We start from the raw sequence: 22,911 nt of genomic DNA, 5'->3' as shown, positions 1-22,911 counted from the left end.
TTTGAATGACACCTTTAAAATTATTTTCCATTGTATGAGTTTCTTAAGATGGATTTTGAACGCCACAAAATAAACCTGTATGCAAGCAAGTGGTTATCATCAATTTCAACACTTTGGCATAGACAGAGATTTAAAATTAGAAAACCATTTCAAAAATTAATGAAACAGACATTACAAGGAAAACTCGGGCTCCGGCCAATTTCAAGAGAGTTTGAGATTTTAACTGATTCTTTCTCAAATGGTAGTGACATCATTCAGTTCTTAAAATGACCACCTAGATTCAAATTACATGAGAGATAATACACTTACCATTAATCCATTTGGCTTCTGGATTATGAACTATGAACTCTTTTCTGAAGAGATCTTCCAAAGACAATCTGGTTTCAGATGAATTTGCAAGTTCATCTAAAATAAGAATAACAGGATCATTTATGATGGTTATTAAAACAATATAATTAGTGTAGTTTGCAAAACACTGGAATTAGAGGACTAGAATACATAGTTCAGAGGTCCTGTTGAAATCAATAACACTACCTTGCTCTAACGTTTTTCACTGGAAGTAGTAGTTTCATTTTTCTTCAGTAAAGCTTGAGGAAACAAAGCACTAGTTGGTACCTTACAGACAGGACAGCTGAAACATGAAGTGTGTGGCTAGTTACTATTCTGGCAATGTAGCAGTATAGCTCCTTCTTCCCACCCCTCTACTCCATGAGAAAACTGATTTCAAACCAATACAAGAATTTCATCACAGCCACAGGATGAAGGCCATATTGATCACCTTTTACAAATAGAAACTAAGTAACATACTCCTGTAAGTAATTGGTTTGGAGCCAATCTCATGTATTTTAGGATCCAAACCTTGGGAGAAAAAAAAAAAAAAAAAATCAAATGCACATTTTATGGCCTGTACTTGTTCTTGAGTGGTAAGTACTGAAGCCTTGTTTTTTTAACCTTGGCTATCAGCTTTGTGTTTTTCCCAAAACATGATAGGGCCCTGAAAGTACTTTGGAAAGTTGGCCAACACTTATTTTAAGGTGCCAGCTTTTAAAATCATTTCCATACTTTAGAAATGAAAAAGGAAACTCTGCTAAATTCTGCTTTTCTTGTGCTTTAGGTTAACTAAACGACAAGTTTTAGAGATTGAAAGGTGAACTGTCACACAAAAGTGTGATATCAGAGGCAGTATTCAAGCAAAAATACTATTTTGCTGTCAAAACACAAAGCTTCCAATGAATATTCATATATATCAGCTATGTATTTCAATGGCTTTAGTCTATTTAGAAGAACTGCAGTTGCCAAAAGCTGTGTTGTATGTCCCCAGTGCACTAGCAGAAATATGCACCTATTCACTTCCTACACAATCAGCCAGACAGCTGCCTACTTGAGTCTTTTAATCATTTTATCATTATCAGGGAGGACTGTCATAGATTACAGCAGTATCCCTCTGTTCTATGAGCTTTTCTCTCCAACATATGGGCGCTCCAAACTACTCTCTTTGTGAAAGGAGCTTTTATTTTTTACAGTCAGATTTTGTCTTTCTGGATTGCTGATATTAGGTATCACCACTGAGGACAGACCCATAGGAAATAGTATCTAGAATCACAGCAATCAAGGAACAATATTGTCATCTTTATGTTGACCCAATGTGCTACAGCACAATTTTAACAAAGAAAACGTGCTTTGTAAAGGTAGCAGTATCCTGTAATGCCTTTCAGATGAAAATATGAGCCCTTCACAGTGAATGAAGTCCAGCACTGTTCAGTTATCAGTGTTTATGCAGCCAAATTTCTCAATTAGAGGCCTGGCTGAAAACTTACAGAAATGAACAACATGTTTTGTTGGTGTGTTTTTTGTTTGTTTGTTTTGTTTTTGTTGTTGTTGTTGTTGACCTTTTAAATGTCAACACTGCCTGCTGCAGCCGCTTCATTTAGTATTCATAAGGTGCATCTTTGCTGCATTGGAGACAAACTCCTTTCTAATGCAAGCCACACATTTAGGATAGATGCAAGGCCACCATGGCTGCTCACTCCATGGCATTTCTGTGTTTTGCATGCACCTGCCTCCCAGCTCTCAGTAAGCACTTAGTCACCGTAATCAACTCCTCTTGTACATGATATAATGCTAAGCATGCAGAGTTTTTCAAATCCTCTCTCACAAGAGAAGCATTCTAATCCTTAAATAAGCTTTTTGGCCTCTTCCTACCTTCCAGGGATCAAAATAGTCTATTTGGGTTGTTTTTTAGTCTCCAAGTCCAGCACAGGACAGAATATTCCACTTGTAGTCTTACCAGAGCTTTACAGCAGAGTAACATCATCTCTCACGGTTTATACCTAATCCCTCTGTTCACACATCATGGGACCTTGATAACTCTTTCTCCTGCCACACATGGAGTTTTTATCTTCAAAGTAAGCATATGTTGTTACATATGCCCTGCTCAGCTCCACAAATATATTTCCTGTCTTCAAAACACTACCTTAGACTTAACAGCATCAAATACTGGGTTCTTCATAAGCCCATTTTCCCCACTCTCCATAACCTTGCATACTACCTATCCCACAAGCTGTTTTCCATCGCTCATTCTGGTATAACAGACCCTGGTCCTGATGCTGTTTGTGATCTCAGACGGATTCCCTTTCTAACCTTTCATGAGTCTCTGTTTCTATTTGTTGTGACCCCTCATATATTGCCAGTCTACCAACTATCAATCAAGATCACACAAGCTGTTATGCTGCCAAAAATTGTCTTGCCCAAGACAGTTTAGTTATCACAGATTGTTTTTTAACTGCTTTAATAAAACTCAATAGAACAATACATCAAGTGTGTGCAGAAGACTATCAGAGAAGAAAGGCATACCAGTTCTGCTTTTCTGTCTTTTAATTCACAAGCCTGACAAGTAATCTTGAAATAAATTGGATTTTAGAGTAACTTTTAAAATTGATGTTAGCATTTCTAAGATGAAACAATCAGCATCTTCAAACGACTTTAATATATGTTTGAAAAGTTGTGAGGTTTTTTTGGTTGGTTGGTTGGTTGGTTTTTGTTGCTGTTGTTGTTTTGCAATGCAAAGTCACGTCCAAAATAGAGCCTTGTTTGTAATCTTGGACACTAGCTTTCTGCTCTGACAATATTGCATATTGTGTATTTTTTGAGTAAAATATAGATTTGACATTAAAAAAAAATAAAAAAATAGTACTTTACCTTCCCCAAATGCTTAGTTTATGTATAGCAAGATGAATTTCTCACCATGTGAGCTCTCTTTACCCCCTCTCCTGGGTAAATCTTTCTTGAGCACAGGCACAGATTGGTATGCATTTTGCAAAGCACTCTTTATTTCTAGTCTACCTTTTTCCACTGCATGTTCATTACCACATTACCTAATGCCCTACTAGCTCTCTTTCTTTTCCATTTTACATTTAAATGAATTATTCCTTGAAGGAATCATATTTCACTGTCCTCACACTATTTCCCATGGATTTCTATATTTTGGTATGAAATTACATATAGAAAATGAACACAAGATTACAAAAGATATAAACAAAATCAAATGTTAAAAAACAAATAACTACACCATACTTTAAACACATTAACAGTTCAACAACTAGTGCATATTTATTCAAAATGACAAACCTGTTCATGTTTACTAAACTAGAAGATGGCAAAAATAGAAATTTAATAGCCTTATTATTTTTCATGAGTTTACAGTATATTATTTTTGCAAATGAGTAATTAAAAATAGTCTAAAACCTCAAAATCTACTTTCTAACTTAGAAACTAAAATTAGAAATTATTTAGTGCAGTATATTAAGTCAAACTCCTTACTGAATTTTCTGTGGGGATTAAAAAAAGTTTTAACACTGGAAATAAAAGACTGATATTAAATGATGCCTGAAAAGTGGAGAAACACCACTAGTTAACTGTGTGCAAGCTAACATCTATAACTGAAAATTAGCTTAGTTTGTATTACGTTTGTACAAAAAAGGAAAAACAACTTGACATAAAATAGATATCAAAACTTGCTTGATAATTTATGGTAGTTACATGGAGGCTATATGTAATTAAACAGAAGCTTGAATCTTTTTTGTAATGAGTATCTACTTCAGCAAAAAATATTTTAGTTCATTTTCTATTCATTTAAAGAGCAACATGAGAAATGGTGTGGTTGGTCCCAACTCTGTTCTAAACAGAATATTTACCCACTGGACATAATCCCAATAGATTCCATTCCTGGAGCTTGACTTTACTCCAAACAATTTCACAAAAATATCTTCCATGAGTTTGGCTGACCTACATGCTCCCTAAAGGAATTTTTCTGCAAAGCTGTCCTTCCCCCCATCAAGAGGTGTCAAATCAAACCATGTTTCGCTAGAGTTCAGAAGCCACTCTGCTCAACAGTAATTACCACACATCAGCAAACATGGCTTAAATGCTGACATCAACATATGTCAGCAAAGGAGTCCCAAATACAGCATTCAAGTCTGCCACATCTTCAGAAACTGTAAGCTACCATGAAGGTAGAACTACTGTCATTCCCAAAAAGAGGATCAGCCTTAAGTGTTGCAGCAAAACACCTCAACAAAAGTGGCAGTGTCTGGACAACTCTTAGAACATTTTTAATACAGAAGCTTTCATTTTCTAGTACCTCTAACTGAACATTCCTCGGTTTTGAAATACAGATTTACACGAGGTCTTAAGGTAATTCTTACCATGTGGCACATCCTGCCACGATGCAAAGCTTGAAAACACACTGATTTAAAGGCAGGAGTGAGGCACTGACCCCAGAAAGTCTACCTGTGACTATTTCAGTATGTTCATGTATATGATGAAACTTCAAAAATGTAATAAAATAAAAACAGAACAAGTAAGATACCTGTGTTTATATTGACATATAATGATAATATCTGAGAAACAGCTATTTCTGTCCCTGCACTGGCCATTAATTCACAATATAAAGAAAGAAAGTTATTATTCTCAAAGTATTTTCTTTTATTGTCTCTTAAATACTTCTCCAGTAATCTTCTCCAAATATCACACTAAAAAAACATCACTGGTTTCATAATTAAGTTGGCCTAGACAGACTTTTCTGAAACTCCAGGTTCTTCCACACTCAAGCCCTTTACTTTAACATGATTATATTCTTTGATATCCTCATGTACTTGCTTTTTCAATACACTTATCTAATTGCAGAGAAAACTATCAGGGATAGCTGTCTGCAAGCCTTCTACTTCCACCTACAGAGCAACATAACAATTTATATTTGGTGGACACAATGGTTTTGTTCTGCTTTTTTCCTACTAAATCCACAGAGAAACATTCACAGAGAGCTGTTAAGAGTCCCAGCGACAGGTAACAGGACTGGGAGGCCATTCAGACCCTACTACTAATCCATTACACGACTGAAATGGCCTGGTCTTCCATTTTTCAGTCTCCTTCTTGAGAAAACTAACATATTTCTAAAGCTTCCAAGTATTATCACAGATGAAAAACAATATACAGGAACCAAAATATTACCAATATCATTATTTGTTTACTAAAGCCACCACCATAATTGTGACACAGATATTGCATTTTGTACTTTAGCAGAAGCTACAATATTAACAGCTCAAAATACATCCGTTTTTGTCCATTCAAGCAATAATTCATGTAATGAAATAACAGTACTTGTGTTTTAGGAGTAGCTAAAGCCTCTTTGAAGCATTTTGCATGTACCTTACATACATGTAGAATTAAAAAACAAACAAACAAACAAAAAAACACAACTTGTTAGCTGATTAAAAAGCATTGATCCCTCTATCAAACAAGGCATGAAAGATGTTGCTTAAAGCTTGAGATAAGTCAAAGGACAACGTATTAGTTTTACAACTACTAGTGTACGTGGACCTAAGAGTTTCTCACATTGTGGACAAAACAATGTATGAACAATTGTAAGTAAAACAGATCATTTCTGATGGATTTAACATATCAATAAATCCAATCTTGCCTTGACATGAATTTCACTGAAATGCTTTATAAAGACTAAAGAAGCTTCAGACAGCCACTGTCTAAAATTATCATTATACCCCTAAAAAGAAGCAGAATGATGCACAGTGCTTAGGGAATTTGTATGAAGTCTAAAAGACACCCATCAGTACAGGCAGAACTAAATAGAGAAAGAAATCTAATACTTAAAACAGTAATATTGGAATTGAATTGCAAAAACAAATATTTATAACAACACATTTCTACCACCTTAGCACTAATCACTTTGCAATAGAAACCTTTGAAGTAGTCTCCCGAGTTTTTCGCTTCCTTGACTGCTAAACATTCAAAACTCATCTTGGATATATATTCAGAATCAGACAGCTTCAGCTACAGTGCTTAGCACCCATCAGCAAAGCAGCAGAGTATCAGAACATTATCTTCCAAAAACAAAACATATTAAACATGAAAGTGAAGGAGGAACAGCACTGATTAAGATCAAAAGTAGGGAAAGCAGCTGCCCCGCAATGGACCTCCAAAGCTTTCTTTGGTATGCATTTTTAACCTCCTGCAAGAAACCCCAGTTTTACAGACTAGGTCATTTTTGGAAAAAGGCTTTTATTTATATCAGGTTCTACAGTCTCTTTGGGATATCTTAGAACATCTGAGCTGACAGAACTACTTTTCACTCGCATGACTTGAACAGAAATGCAGGTCCCAGCTTACATCAAGTTTTTAAGCAAGTTCTCTGGATTTTGAAACCACCCCAGAGATGTTGTAAATCACTAAGTTTTTTGTTTGTTTGTTTGTTTGTTTTTATCTTATTCAAAAATAATATTTCCCTAGGTTGATTATTCTTTTTTTTCAGCAAGTGCCTTCAAAGAATTCAATTTATGTTTTTACATCATTAATAATTCTATTCAGATATAAGAGCCAGAACTGATGTTTATCATTGTGAATTCCAGCACAACACTTCTGAGATTTTACAAGCTGTGAAAGAAAGGAACCTCTCACTGAAAAGTAAAACACTCTTTTGTCTTAAAGTGTACCATGACATGCCACCATTTGCCCTCTGTGTCTGACTTTATTATTCCCTGAAGAAACTCATATGCACTGAAACTAGAGAGGCACAACTCTGCTTTTATTTTTCTCAGAATGTCCTAAGTGGAAATAAGCAGTCATTTCTTTATCATTACCTTGGACAGCACCGTTCATATGTAGCAAATTTTTCTACAAAATAGAGGAAGCAGAATAGCCCAGAATGTTCCTACATACTTGCTTTGCTTCTCAGAGGTAGCTGTCTTGCTACCTCTGAGAAGAAAAGCTTTTTGATCTTTTTCCATTCAGTTTTACCACCTTCCTTTCAAGCAGCAGCAGTTTATTAGCGTGCTTGCTCAGGCATGGATCCACCAAGCTTCCGTTGATGACTTCATCCTGTGGTCAAATGGTCCAGAACCATCATTTAATGCAGAGCATTTTGCTAGCCTTTTGGCTTATACAAATTGAACTCACATGGCAAAACATTTGCAGACCAATATTTATTAGACACACCATCCAAATCAGATACTTTACATCATAATTTCAAATCTGATAGAAGGAATTCAAATTTGACAGGAAAAAATCAATTCTGATAGAAAGAATTCAAAGATACACATACATGTAGGTAAACAGTTGCTGCCCCAGCAATAAAATCTTTAGAAAATAACAAGGACCAAATTAGAACAAAATAACCATTAGGCATAATTATTTATATATGTGCAGTTGTTATTTTGTCTATTAATTGCCCCCCACTTTTTTTTTTTTTTTTTTTTTTTGAGGCAGGGGGAAGTGAACTGTTAACTAGTTTCCTTAGTTTTAGGTCACATAGTTGTTTATTAAGAGAAAGAAAAGGGAAAAAGATTGTGCAGGTACATATGAAAGATGCATGCTTCTGATTCAGTAAGTTTCATTCTCAGTATTAGTTTTCTATGATATATAGCCTTCTCTTAGCTCATCTGTGAATCAGAAATTACAGTAAGAAAAGCGATAAAATCTTAACATTCAGCTCATACCCACTGAGGCTAATGAGGATCGCTTGTAGCTACCTCAAGGCTGACACAATCCTAAGAACCTGCTGCCACAGCCAAATGCCTCTGCTCCACAAGGACTCCAGTAACTCTCAAGTCCCTAAAGGCACCAAATTTATAGTAGCCAGAAGTTAAAAATTCTTAAGGGCAAGAGATATTTTAACATTTATATGTCATTTTAATGACTGCATTATGAATCATACACCTTCAGTAAGAAAAAATAAAGAAATAGATTACCTGGGGTTAAAAGAATGACAGACATAGTGATGAGTGAACAAACAACTAGAATCACCAGCAGCGCAATAGCAATTCCCTTCCAGTTCCTCTGCGGAGGGCTGTTACTTCCAAGTTCCTACAGGAATGGAAAAAAATAAAATAAAAGGAAAAGACCATGTTTCATAATCATATATTTCTAGAACTATTATCAATAGGAAAAATTGCACGGTGCATGCTCATAATCACAGCATGGGAGTTGATCACTATCCCTCCCCTCTCAATAGTACACATACATAACTCCAAAGGTGCATATCTGAGGTGCATAACTCATGCTTTTTTATTAGATATGTCTTTTTTTTTTCTTTTAATACATGTAAATTTATATCCCCTAAGAGACAACAAAATGAGCTTATATAATCTATCCAAAATATGACTGGTGTTAAAACGTGCTGAACATAAATTTCAGAACAATATCAACTAGCAGTTTATAAGATAATTGCAGAAATGAAACACAGCAATTTACTTTAATTCCACCTAACATGGTATGGACCATAAAGGTTTAAATACGCATCCTTTTTAATGTACACTATTAAACTTATTTGTAATAGAAAACATTTACAGAACAGCCTGAGGCTCCATCCAAAGCTGAACAGCCCTTCTTTCTCTATACAGTAGCTCGACTGTAAACTGCTCCCTTATTACTCATAAAAATCAACAGTAGCTTGTAACTAATGTTAAATGAATGCTTCTGTAACTACTAGTATGCTTAAACCTATGTTCTCTGTAGTTCATGTTTAACTCCTACTAACTTCAGCTGAACACAATTTAGATTTGTTAATAGCCACAATGCACTGCCTGTATTCACAGTACAATTTTAGACCAAACAACAGGTTAGCATCCTACAACAGAATGACAAAAACAATAAGACAATTGTCTCACACGATCCTAATTTGCTCCCACAGTAAATATTTTTTCTATCTATATCCACTCTCTCTGCCACATTTACCCATATATACCACTATCATCTGAAAATTAAACTGCTGTGATAACACTCTCTGTGAAAAGAAACATCTCTGAAGATATTATTTGAGCCTATTTACAAAGCTGATTTACATTACATGAATGCAGCACAACTTTTAACCAAGCTCCACTGAATACCAGGTGGAGTAAAAAATGTGAAATTTAGCTCCCGCACGTGGTTTTGAAAGTAAGGCCACATACAATCTCTCCCCCTCCCCATGACCTGGACCTGCATCAACAAGGCTCTGTGAGACAGCTGCCACCAAATACATATGGAGGGACTCCCAAGAAAGATGAAAGATTACTTGGAGTCTCTCCTATTTGATCTGGGTTTGTTACTCTCACAAGCACACAACAAGATACTATTTTATCTTTCCCCTTTCTGTAAGCGAAATGGATAGGGTAGCTCTTCCACCTCAGCCACCTTCTTCAGGGAGGACTAACCTGAAGGAAGGCATCTCCTGCTATGTTTCATAAGCTTTCAAAAAGATATTAACACTTTGTCACAAATGGATTATTTCATTTGTGTTTTCCAAATTATATATGAGTGAGAAATTGAGCTGTTTTAACAACAGAAAATGACATGTTCTTATACTTTTTTGTTTACAATACACCACTTCTAAACAACATACCACCCAGAACAGCACGTTTAACAGTGTCGTGATTTTGAACCCCTCAACAGTACACTTCTACCTGCGCAAAACAGTTTTTCTCCCTGGTTCTCTTTTCAAGGAACTTCAAGGGAAATTGCTCTTTGCAGTCTTCAAGCAAACCCACAGAGGAAGTCTTGCAGAAGCCCTCAACCCAGTGCAACCCCTGTCAAGGAAATGCAAGAGGGACCTGGGGGTCATGAGTCAGCAATGTACCCTTGTGGCCAAGAAGGCTGATGGTATCCTGGGATGCATTCAAAATAGTGTTGCTAGCAGGTCAAGGGAGGTGACAGTCCCCCTCTACTCTGCCCTGGTGAGGCCCCACCTGGAGTATTGTGTCCAGTTCTGGGCTCCCCACCAAAAGAGGGACATGAAACTACTGAGGCGAGTACAGAGGAGGGCTACAAAGATGATTAGAGGACTGCAGCACCTGTCATACAAGAGAGCTGGGCCTGTTTAACCTGGTAAAGAGAAGACTGAGGGGAGACATTGTCAATGTATATACATATCTAAGGGGAGAGTGCCAAGAGGATGGAGCTGGTCTCTTTTCAGTTGTGCCCAGTGACCGGACAAGAGGCAACAGGCACAAACTGAAGCACAAGAAGTTCTGGTTGAATATGAGATGGCATTTAATTACTGTGAAGGTGACAGAGCACTGGCAGGAATTGCCTAGAGAGGTTGTGGAGTTTCATTCTCTGGAGATATTCAAAACCTGCCTGAATGCCATCCTGCACAATGTGCTCCAGGTGATCCTGTTTGGCAGAGGGGTTGGACTAGATGACATTCAGAGGTGCCTTCCAATCCCACCCATTGTGTGATTTTTCTCCTGCCCTGAAATGGCCACCAGGCTCCTTTCACCTGTCTGGTGTAGGTCTGGCTGAGCTTGCTCATTTTAGAGAATTTTCACCTCACCAGAGGAGAAAAGCAGTCAGCCCATCTACCCAATTTAAACTCTAGGTCACAGAGTCAGCTCCCTCATGTGACATTATCATCTCCGCAGCTAAAGCCAACTGAGGCCTAATGGTAAATAACCCCCAGCTCCTCTCAGGCCCTCCCTCCAGGTAGTTAAAATACTACTTGTAATTTATTTTTTTAAATCATTACACAAATGTGTAATGATTGTGTTGATATCAAGCAGGTAATAGATGAATAATGTTGAATTACAGCACACAGTAGGAAATTACTGAGGACAGTGCAGTACAGTGCTAGCAAGCAGCACCCTCAGACTGAATGTCAGCATGCACAGCTTTCCTGGGCATCACCACACAGCCATACAGGAGAAGTTTGATAACTGTTGACCAACAACACATCCTTGGGACGATATTTTGCTTCCTGAATTCACAACTACCTGTTTTTCACAGAAAGGGGGGAAAAAAAGAAATAAAAATGGTTCAAGTAGGAATCTATGGCATCCATCTCCTTTCTCTACATACATTGCCCCTGTTTCCAAACCCCTGACAGACCTGCCTGCTCCCCTCATTTTCTTCATCTTCTGATTCACTTCCATCTTGTTAAACACTAATTATTGTTGCCTATTCCTGAATAGCCTTATAGATAGTGGGTCTTCAAAGGTGTATATCAGCATCATACACACGCAGTTTTGTGATCCCTTGGCTATGAGGTTTGAATGGATCCCAAGACAGTTCCCAGATCCCATTGCAAAATCTCTAAGGTCTTGACATAAATTGAGATCCAATCTATTATTTTCACTCAAGTAAGAATTATTTCGATATTCATAGTACAGTCTAGAAAATTAGGACTTATCCTAAAGAAAACAGTATAAGTCTTATTGTTATGACATTTAACAGAGTCCAATTGTAACAGAAGAACTTGTAGTTTGTATAAGTAAGCTGTGGTGAAACAGCAGTAGTTATTCCCTGAGAATTGTGAGAGGCTACTGCAAAGTATTGAATTAAAATGACAGAAGCTGGACAAGTTGATGAATGTCCTCTGTACCGAAGCCTCTAAAAATTGTACAAAGTCTTTATTATTCAGAAGGTTCTTCTCTGAAGATGTGAATATCATTCAGTTTCTAAAAATAAATGTCCACTTTAAATACTTCTACAAATTTTTGAAAGGAAAAGATCAAATAGCACACAGAGCTTACTCATACCCACAGTGAGAAAGAAGGCAGGTTTCCAGCTAGAAACTAGTTTGCTAGCTGAAAACACTGGAAACTGGCATAAAGAGAAAGACTTATCTCTAAGATGAGATAAGAGATAAATTGGTTTTAATAACTTGGTAAAATTGATTAATTCCAATTTATTAAAAGTTATTAATGAGGATGACATTATGGTAAGACAACATTCTGTAAGACCTTTGTGAAGATAATGCACACACAAAAAAGATTTGATGAAACATCAGAAAATTACTATAGTAATGGAAACTCATAATATAATCAATATTAAGGACATCTTTGATCAACTTTCTTGATGTTAAGCAATGCAACTCTTTGAGAACAACCTATAAAGTTTAAAAATACAATAAGTTGTTAAATAAATAAGATATATTTGGCCTTGCACTGCTTTTTGAATGATATAAACAAAAGGAACTTAAATAGCTTTTTAGACCCTAAATCATTGCCAAGACAGAAGCTGTGATTTTTTGGTAAGATAGAGGCATTCAAGAGGAAATATCTAAGAAGCTGTACAATGAGAAGCTTCTGACATTGTAAAGTTTTCCCATAACTAACAGCTAACTGGCAGATGGAGAACATGCAGATGGAGATTTAAGGATCTAATCTTCTTAAAAGGCTCTTATATTAAAGCAGTTTGAAAAAATATCAACTTCTGAAGATGGTGTTTTATATATAATACTATCTATAATGTTATTATAGATTTTACAATCTAACTCTAATGAATCAGAAAATGGCTGCCTAAAGCGTAATACAATTGCAAGCATTCTCATTATTTATTTAAAGTACCTTTTTCATGAGACATTTAATTGCATTGTTGCCAAAAACAATCCTTAAGTAATATATATTTCTGAATGTAGTTTGTGATTGAGTAATACCTTACTAAAACACATCTGCAAAAAAAAATATCTATTCTAGTTCATGCACAAGAAAAGTACACCGATGTTGTAGGTCAAAATGCTTTTGGCCTATTCCTGCCGAATGCTAAGTGCTAGAAAATTTCATCCAGAAAACACAAAAGGCAAATAAAAATCAAATATGCAGAAGTGTTTTTCTTTCGCCTCTACTAGGTTGCTTTCTAAATATAACACAATTTACTGACTGATGATGAACTGATTCGCTGCAAGCATGAAAATCTGTAAAGTCCTAGCAGGATGTGGCTTTGAATTTCAAACTATTTTACAGAATCATTAAGGTTGGAAAAGACCCTAAAGATCATCTGGTCCAACCATCACCCTACCAGCAATGTCACCCACTAAACCATGTCCCTAAGCACAATGTCCAGCCTTTCCCTGAACACCCACAGGGATGGTGACACCACCACTTCCCTGGGTAACCTGTTCCAATTTCTGACTACTCTTTCTGAGTAACCTCATCCAACAATGCTGAGGAGATAGTCTCTATTTTTCACAAAATATGGAGTCTGACATATATGTTTTATCTTTAAAATAAATAACTAAATAACCTTCATAATGGATGTTACACCTGAGTCTAACAAGAAGATATAACCTAATGTCCTATTACAATAGAAATAATAAGATTCATTTAATTTCCATTAAATTCATCTCATGTAGAAATATCTTTCATCATTTGACACAGAAATTAAAGTGCTTATTATTTAAGTGTGCTGTTTCCTTTGAAGTAGCATTGGGGATATTGATTTGGGAAAAAAGAATCAGTTAAAATTAATAGATACATTTAAAAAAAGAAACAGCCTCTAATATTTTCAGATTTGCACCTGAATAAACTTAGCCTTTCTTGTAAGCAGCAAAACCAGAAGAAAATCACAGCTTCTTTGTTAAAGCTTAACAAGTTGAACAGTTTTATTCTTAATCAATGACGATAAAAAGCCTTTAAGACTTTTTTCCAGCAAGTATGCATACAACAAAGGCAAAAACAAAACATCAGAAAAACACTGCCTTAACATGATGCATTAATGAGTCTGGTTTTTGAATTACCTTAACAGCACTTTCCAAACTTCTTGGAAAACTTTTTATGTAATCCATAATTCAATGTATCTTCTACCACAGTATTAATGACAGAAGCAGGAGGACACTGACTGATGGGAGCAGTCACACTGAAGGGCACTGGCTGAAGCCTGGGGACTGAAGATTGCCTCTGCCAGGCTTTTGCCAGAGACGCAGGTTAGTTAAAATGCAGCATCCCGGTTAGGACAAGAAATTAAAAAATAAACTTTTAGGGAGACACTAAACCTTCTGATAGCTGGAGTTTTGCTAAACAGCTATTCTAATAGTACTACCTCCCCATGCTGTGACTGACCTAGCTGATAAACAGTGAGATGACCCAAACACAGAAATATGTCTCCATCAATAAAAATCACAAACAAGAATTCCAACAGTTTTAATTATTTCTGCTATGTTTATGGGTACAGCTCAAAGCTAAAGCTGAGGCTGACATTTGTGCAGCCTTAGGTGAACATTACCAGGTTCACCACGCTCAGTGATACAAGCATGCAGGTGCGCACATAGGTGTTTACCCCTGGACTGTGGGTTTTTGGAGCAGAAAAAACAACAGCACTGAGCTGCAGCAGTGCCTGGTGATTGCCTGGTTCCCCCAGTACATGCTGGGGTACAATGGGCAGTGAAAAGATTTCAGTCAGAGGACCACGGTTACTTTGTGCTAGCAAAGCATCTTCTGAAGCCTTGGATGAATTGTCTTTATTTTGTCTTCCTTTTTTTCTTTTTTCTTTTTTTTTTTTTTTTTTCCTGTTTTTCCTAAACTGTTCCTGTACTGTCACCATGACAAAGCCTACAGAGGAAAGCTCTAAATCACAGCTTTCCTTTATTTTGGCAGGAATTTCAGGGGCAAAGTGCATTATGCTATGAAAAGCAAATGTAATTTGCTTTGCAGTAGTAATGAGAATGAGGTTCATTCTGTAGCTTAGATGTAATCACGACAATATCACTTAATGACTCCTCCAGCATCTACTTCATTAAACACTATCATTTACATTCCCCAAACATGAAGAAAAGGTGATAAACCTAAATAGACAAACAGTTTCATGTTGTATCTCAGGTGTTTTAAAAGACAGACCCAGGATACTTACAATAAAAAGCATGCAGACTTTCTGGAGTTCTGGTCTTGCAACTGGTATTAAATACTACCTGCCTTGATTTTGTAGTGTTACTATTTGCAGGAAAATTACTACAAAAAGCATTTAGAATTTGTGATTAAATGATTGCATCCATTCCTTTCCAGCTGTTTTTGAGTAATCCCATGGCCTAGATAGCAAGAGAGACTAAAAGACAGACCCACAAAGTGGCACAGGATAGTTACAAGCCATTTGCATAAGTACCTATCATTTTCATCCCTCATGCTCCCTTTACAATTTGCCGTGTTATAAGATCCTATTGCTGCAGTTCTTGTCTGAATGATTATGGTCATACAATTACTTTCTCTGGTCAATATCTTCATTCATCAAAATGTTTCAGCTTCCTTTCAGAGGTGCTGTAAAATGCCACTTTCACCGGAATGCATGATTTGCTGTCAGCCCTGTGGATAATGGGCATTTTAAAAAGAGAGCAGCTTGTTAGCAATTATACTGCTTAGCATAGGTATGGGATTTGGTTCTGGGAACAATCTGACTTCAAGTTTTTATTTCTCTGGGATGTGCTGGTAAGAGAAACCCCTCTCTCTACTTGCAGAGCCAAATGTGGTGGGAGGGGGGGTGGAATCATCCCAATCTAAGACAAAGACGACAAAAATCCACCTCTGTCTCCATAAATAAATAAATAAACTCAAAGAATAAATGTGCACTTATAAGTCATTCGGAGAAGGGAAAATCAATGATCCATACTGGTTATGTATTTTTTTAACTCTGCAAAACATCTTGTGCTTTTTTTCAGCCTTGATCATTTTTGTTCTAAGCACAGAGGTTTTTCTCCTGGCACTGCGAGTTCCCATTCATGAACTGCATGATATTTTAGAAGAGCTACATCAACACCCTTACTTCCAACCACTCATGGAAACAGTCAGAAACATTTATGGAAACTATTATGGTTAGTATTAAGAAGGAATTTCATATCTTCCAACCGATTTTGCAGTGTACCTTGTAACATTTACTAAAACATAATGAGTTAGCTATTACTAGAAAAACAAGTAAGAGCACAACCTCTAAAGCATTCTACCAAAAATCACTGTTCAGGGTCTAATCACAGTAGATGACTTTTAAATAGATGGAAATTTTGATCAGCACAGCTGATCAAAACAGCATGACTTGCACAAATCAAAATTTATAACCATCTACTTTTTTACGCATACAATAGTATTCTCACTCATAGCATAGAAAAACAAGGGGAAAAAGAGAGAATTCTCAAGCTTCATGGTGCACAATATTAGAAGATATGTAAAAGTCAGATAGTGGAATGTCAGTCCATATAGCAGTCCATAAGGACTGCTAAATAGCTGTGGCAGATGGAGACTTGGATAAAATAATAATCGATGGCAAAACTAGTTTGTATTTGAAATAAAAACCAGTCACGATGGAGAGACAAGCTTCAGCAGACAAGGGAATTGCTTTGACTTTTGGGAGCTGAGTTGAATGTAACACATTTCTGTAAAGAGGTACAATGCCACATAGAGTTATTGCATCTTCAGAGGCAACTTCATTGTGACTCAGTATTTGAAAGTTTTTCTCCCTTTTCATCTTGTGTTCATGGTCTTTTGCAGTTTGCTTCTAAGTGTCACAAGGAAAAATACTGCACTTTAGCCAGTTCAGCAGAAATATTTGAAATATTAAGGAGAATCACAAAGTTCTGGTAGGATGTGTGTAAGCATGTTGAGGCTTAAAAGTACCTGTGTACATTAAAGTTACATATAACCAGCTGTGAGGATTTTTGTAAGTTCCTGAGTAGGATAATTGAACACCTGCTTGGCTAATTAAGTCTATTTGCAACACTCAACCAATATTCCCTGAGAATCTCACCTCCGTACAGCTAGTTGTCAAGAAGAGTCACACCTCCTTTGGGGGTCTGAGGATCACTGCTAACCCTGGCGTGACTGCAGGCTACCTTCCCAATATCCCCATCAGACCAAAGCTCCAATATTTGCACTGTGCTACATCTTCTCTTCCTCACACAAATCTCATCTTGAAGCTAATGAGATTTTTGTCTGAATATCTATATCTATATATCTGTATCTTGAAGATTGCCTGTAAGATTACATGGAAATAAAACAAATGGTTCATTTCCAGTAAGCCCATACATCATTAGTATCTACAGGAAAGTAACAATTCATTTATCATAATTAAACAAAATTCTTAATGTATTTTACCAAAGTAATGCCAATGACAGAAAAAGATGGCAAAGCATCAGGCACAAACATGATTTTATTGCAGATGTCTGTGATGTAGGGGAAGAAGTCTACATAAATACTGACGTGGTCATTTATGGCCAAAAAGGTATTTTCACAAATTCCTATTGATCCAAACTTTAATGAAATGTCACAATATAACAATATATTTCTTCCACTCTTGAAGAAAAATCAAGTAAAAAGTCAAGTAAAATAATGTACCTTTAAAAAAGACATAAGGAATTGGATGAACACAGGCTATACAAGCTACGTACCTACAGATCTTTCAATATATATAACAGTCATTTGTGGGAATTTGTCACTTTCATTACCCAGAAGCTAAACAACAATTTGCCTGATTTGCAATTAAAAATAAAAAAGTCATTTAAATGTATTTTTAATTCTCAATTTTATTTTCAAGGTTCCATAACAGAGGACTTCTAAAACTGACTTAGTCAATTTTGGCATTACTGAAAACATCTGTCCGACAACATAATATCACTGTTCACTGAGGGTTAGAAACCAGGAAAGGTTACCATACTGCAGCAATGTAAGTTAAATTCATGCTACATAATTTCATAATTTAAATTGAATCCAGTATAATCCATATGTAGTGTTATAACACTTAGCTGTGCAGAAGATTCTAACTTTAAACAAAGACTACTGTTAGACCAAAAGAACCAAAATCGCCTTCTGGAGTTTCTTATTGATCAGGTGTTTATACACACAATTGATTTTATATCATTTAAGAGTCCCCAAAGAATGGATACAAAGAAGAAGAAAAAGAAAAAAAAGAAAAAGAAAAAGAAAAAAAAAAGTCAATAATATTAATTTAGGAGTTATCAAAATACAGAATAAATTTGTAAAGAATATTTCGCAAATTTCCATCAATATTTTTCCACTTGTGTTCAGATTATACAAAACTTGCTTGCAAATAAAACAGGTAATCGCGTAACTAAAATCCAAGCATGCCTTAATCTTTTGTAGGCACGTATAGATATATATAGATATAGATATATACATACGCATATAAATGTCTCATTATATATATATATATATATATATATATATACATACAGATATAGATTCTTAAAGGCAACATTACAATAAAGAAATCCAAATGTAAATAAACCAAAGAGTATCAGTGGCAGGAAAGGGAACAACGTAACCTCTGCTTTAGGGGGATCCAGGGTAGTAGAAAGTTGGATGAGTTTCCCCAAGGTAATGGCAGAATGGCAAAACACATATCTTTAGATGAATACCTCTGAGCAAAGCTGTAACAAACAGAATTATTTGGCCAGTTCCACTGGGCTCTGATTAGAAATTCATCTCCATGATTAAGTTACCTGGTTTACAGAAAAATAAAATAACTTTATGTAAAACAGAGGATTATGATTCATCAGAACTAAAGACATGTTTTTTTCCTGTATGCAGTTAGAGGGTGAAGACTAGACAGGAGGAGATTCATAGATCGGATACTATATTATATAGAGATAATGCATGTATAATCACCTAATGAAACCAAGACCACAGTTCACTTAAAAGCAATGCAAGTCCATACAGGACTAATGACATTACATTTTTCATATGCACATACATACATGAATAGAGCTTATGAAAAGGTATTTATAGAAAGACTATGGGTAACCAACTTATCTCCCTATTACTCTATTACTCTACTCAATTAACAAGCAGATGCAGTACTAGACAAAAAATATATATATATATATATATATATATATATATATATATATATATATATATATATAACAGGAATTTCTTGGCTGTTTTACAGGATTCATTGATTTCAACAGTATATTTTAAGATAATTTAAAAATCCAGCATTCTTTTTTCCTACAAACTTCTTAACTCAATGGCTAACACTACCTACATAAAATACTTTAAAGGCTACCTTTATGTTTCATGGAAAATGTAAGTGTGGATTTCTTCACATGTAAGTGCCAATGATTAACAAGTGTCATTTCAAATTTGTGGAAGTCTGCCATGAATTATTTTTTGGCTAATTCACAGTTTATTAAAAATGCTAGTAGTATCTTGTGCAGGAAACTACTCTTCACATTTTCTGTTGAGTCTGCAATGTTTCAGAAACCTGTGAGGTCTCTTCCTGTTCTCTACAGCTCATAATATTATAAGCTCCTTTTTCCATGTAGAATAACTGAATAATCCTTTATATCCATCTCTCATTTGTGTAAACAATTTATTAAGTTTTATGGGAGCAGCTATATTACAGTTGATGAAGTTACACCTTTAGGCAGCTCTAGATGTTTCCATGGAATTAGTTTTGAATAACTAGCCCAAAGAATTAGATTCTTGAAGCTGGCCTGGCACACACCAAGTGATAAAGCAAGCAGCAGGACACGCACTGCACCTGTGATTTCTGGCTACAGTGGCCCTCCAAAGAAGCAAATCCACAAGTAGAGGATGATGGAGACATACAGCCACATCCCCAAATACATAACAAAACATAGCTACTGAAGTAGCTGTTGTACAGCACATGGAGTGGGCAAATAAAACTAGAGACTGAACTCCATCCTTTCAAAGTTCACCACCAGCAGTTAGCAGAGAGAGAGAGAGTGAGTTTTGGTTCTAATAAAGTGGTTGTTTTGGAGTTTGGGTTCTAGAAGTAGTTCTAATAGAACTGGTTCTGATGTTAGTCTGATGGACCAACGAGTTTAAAACTTGGAATTTCTACCCCAAATCCACATGCGACAGTGATCACAAGTCTTGCAAAAAAAAACATTGCGTAACACTCCAAGATATTCTTTTTTGTGTTTAGTCTTTTAGTCTTGACTTTTCTTGGGATGAATGGGCACAATACTCAGTGATTTTATTTGTTTTCATGAAAACTAGTCAATAGAAAATCTCAGCTTTGAAAATCAAAACAGTCAGTAGCCTAGAGTCCTATGTCCTTTAATGCTTACTACAAAGTTTTCAAGGGAAAAAAGGATGGCTTATCACACATTTGGAACTGAAATGAATGTATTAGCCTCATCAGTTCAAAAAGACTACCTATCTACAACAGAATCATTTGCAAAACAATGATATTTTAATCACATGATGTTCCAACCTGATGCAGTGAAAGAAACTGAGGTGATAAATCTCGTAGGAAAAGTATCTAAAATTTCTAGTCCAGTATAATTATAACTAAATATCCATATTGCTGATGTTATTCTTAATTAAAATGTATCAAAACAGCTGCATGTAATATTATTGAAAGGTAGTAGGTGAGGCATTTTATAACAGTCATTTTTCTGACTTAGCAAATTACCAGCTGTTGTTATTATTCCATTTATATACTGCAAGATAAATGATACATTATTAATAATATTATATATTTAATAATAACCCATTATAACCCATTATAACCCATTATAAATTATGGAATAATTCAATTCTTTCCATTAGGAGAGGAACATATATACATAGTGTTATAATCATATTAGATAAAATAATCTTTAAGCATAATGAAAACAGGATTTTGCAACAAAATTAAACTAGGACAACATTTTCACTTGGTATCTTTATTGCACGAGTGTTGTCACTGTGTACAGTTATAAAGAGAATTTACATCTTACTACAAACAAAAATATATATTGTTCTTTAAGAAAGAATTGAAAAAATGAATTAAAAAACTATACATATGAAAACATCCAAGAGAATAATGAAAAGTTTTGCAAAATACAGCTGCACCACCAGTAATTGTATATGTCAGCTTCTGAAACAAGAAGCTACTAGAACTATATACATTAATTTTTCTGGGTGCCTTTGTCAAAGAGGCAATCAAAAATTGCTGTTTACCCAAAAGCTGCCTATATACTACTCAGCATCTACCAACAAATACAGCAGCCTTCCCCTTAACCTCCTCCCTCTGAGTATATCCATGTCAGTAGTCAACGCGCTGCAAGACACCACAATAAGAATGCTTTATTTTCTGTTTTCTATGCATTCCCTGAGGTTATTAGTTGCATACTTAGGTAAACCTGCAAGTGAAAAATGAAAGAAACCCATGGTACTGTTGTCAAGCAATTTATTTTAAGACTGCAACTTCAAATATTTAAGCACAGCAAGCAAGAAAAGGCCATAAAATCTTGAAAGAATGAGGTCTGCTCTTGTTCTGTAATATGCCAGGCACACAATAATTACTGCATTAACGTGAAAGTTGCAAAGAAAAGACGAACATATTACTCAGATTACAAGTCAAGCTATTGTGATAGGACAAAGGAGAAGAATCAAATCAATGCCTTGACTACAGCTGCTTTATCAGGAAGTGCCCACAAACAATACTCAGTGCTTTCCTTCATGGCCATGCATTAAGGCTGCAAATCTTCACTAGTGCTCCACTTGGGCTCTAAATTGAAGGTGCAATTACTTGTGTTCTGACTGCAGCCAAGCTGATTTGCAGGCTCCATCGGGTAATTAGGCACACGAATGGAAGAAATCATTGGTAAAACTAATTGCAACTCAAAAGACTGCGTCTGAAAATCCGTGTCAGAATTGACCTGATAGCCAGAAGGAAAAACAAGTGCAAGTTCGCTCATCTTACACAGCACAAGCAGCCGTGTGCAGCTCGACTTCCCCAGCAACACCCTCTTCTGTGACAGTGTTTCCAAAGACTCCTTCTTACAGAAATATAAAGCATTACAAGGCCACTCTCATCTCAGAGGAGAGTATCTCCATGACCCACATCTATCCTGACAGCTATACCTGAGCAGCCAGCTAATGACAGGTAAATTAAGGGCAGATATAGATATTACCAGATAGATCTAACATTTAAATGTGTATTTAAAGAAACAATGATCATATTTTCAATTATATGTGATTTCCAATTGTACATCTTCTGTGCATCACTGTCTTCTGTGATTACAACAGTTATTTTTATACCTATTTTTGAACGATAATCACAGGATGAGTAAAACTTCATTACGCTCCGTAAATAATGGCACATACTCCAAGGCAGTAAACAATGATTGCCAATACGCTAACTTAGACAGAAATGCGGGCACCAGCCGTAGCCATAACATCAGTTATATTATTTTTCCCTCAGTTTATTTTGCATTCTACCTAAATCATTCCATAAACATTGCCAAAACTGAGACGTTTTATCCATTTCAGTGGGTTCTGAGTCTGACTGCAAGTAACCAGGGAATACAGATGACACAAGGTCAAAAATATATATATTACTCAGAAAGAGTATGAAAAAATTCCTTTAGAGAAACATAAGAATTTATACCTGAAGAGCTTTCTAAAATGTGACTGTGTAGTGCTTATCCACTTTTATTTCCCTTATTTCCAGTTCTTCTGTCTCATTTGTCAGCTTTCTGTCTAAGCCTATATTCAAACTGGTGTCATAGATTTGTTATCACAGAACAGTGGAAAACCCTGTGGGGGAAAAACAAACCTCAAACAAAACAGGTAGCTCAGAAATTCAAAATTCTTGCTGCTTGGCAGTATAGCACCCAGATTCAGTCTTCATGTATGCCTATTTAAACCTTTTGAATTTAGCCACTACTTTTTGAAGACATCTCTTCAAATAGATAGA

The 22,911-nt window shown here is 35.8% G+C and overlaps 1 protein-coding gene across 2 annotated transcripts in view; it reads right to left on the bottom strand.

Moving 5' to 3' along the window:
* DPP10 (dipeptidyl peptidase like 10) overlaps positions 1–22,911 on the bottom strand; it is a 252,548-nt gene that overhangs the window by 196,947 nt on the left and 32,690 nt on the right. For both annotated transcript variants that reach the window (XM_082764039.1, XM_082764038.1), the window contains exons 2-3: positions 8,259–8,373; positions 310–405 (exon numbers count right to left, since the gene is read on the bottom strand). In XM_082764039.1, the coding sequence (XP_082620165.1) occupies positions 310–405; positions 8,259–8,373 (211 nt within the window). The remainder of the gene's footprint in view (positions 1–309; positions 406–8,258; positions 8,374–22,911) is intronic.

Source organism: Aythya marila (genome assembly GCF_965140915.1).
Source record: "Aythya marila genome assembly, chromosome: 6".
Lineage (NCBI taxonomy): Eukaryota > Metazoa > Chordata > Aves > Anseriformes > Anatidae > Aythya > Aythya marila.
The sequence above is the reverse complement of the archived record's forward strand: the minus strand, read 5'-3'. Positions and strand labels throughout refer to the sequence as shown.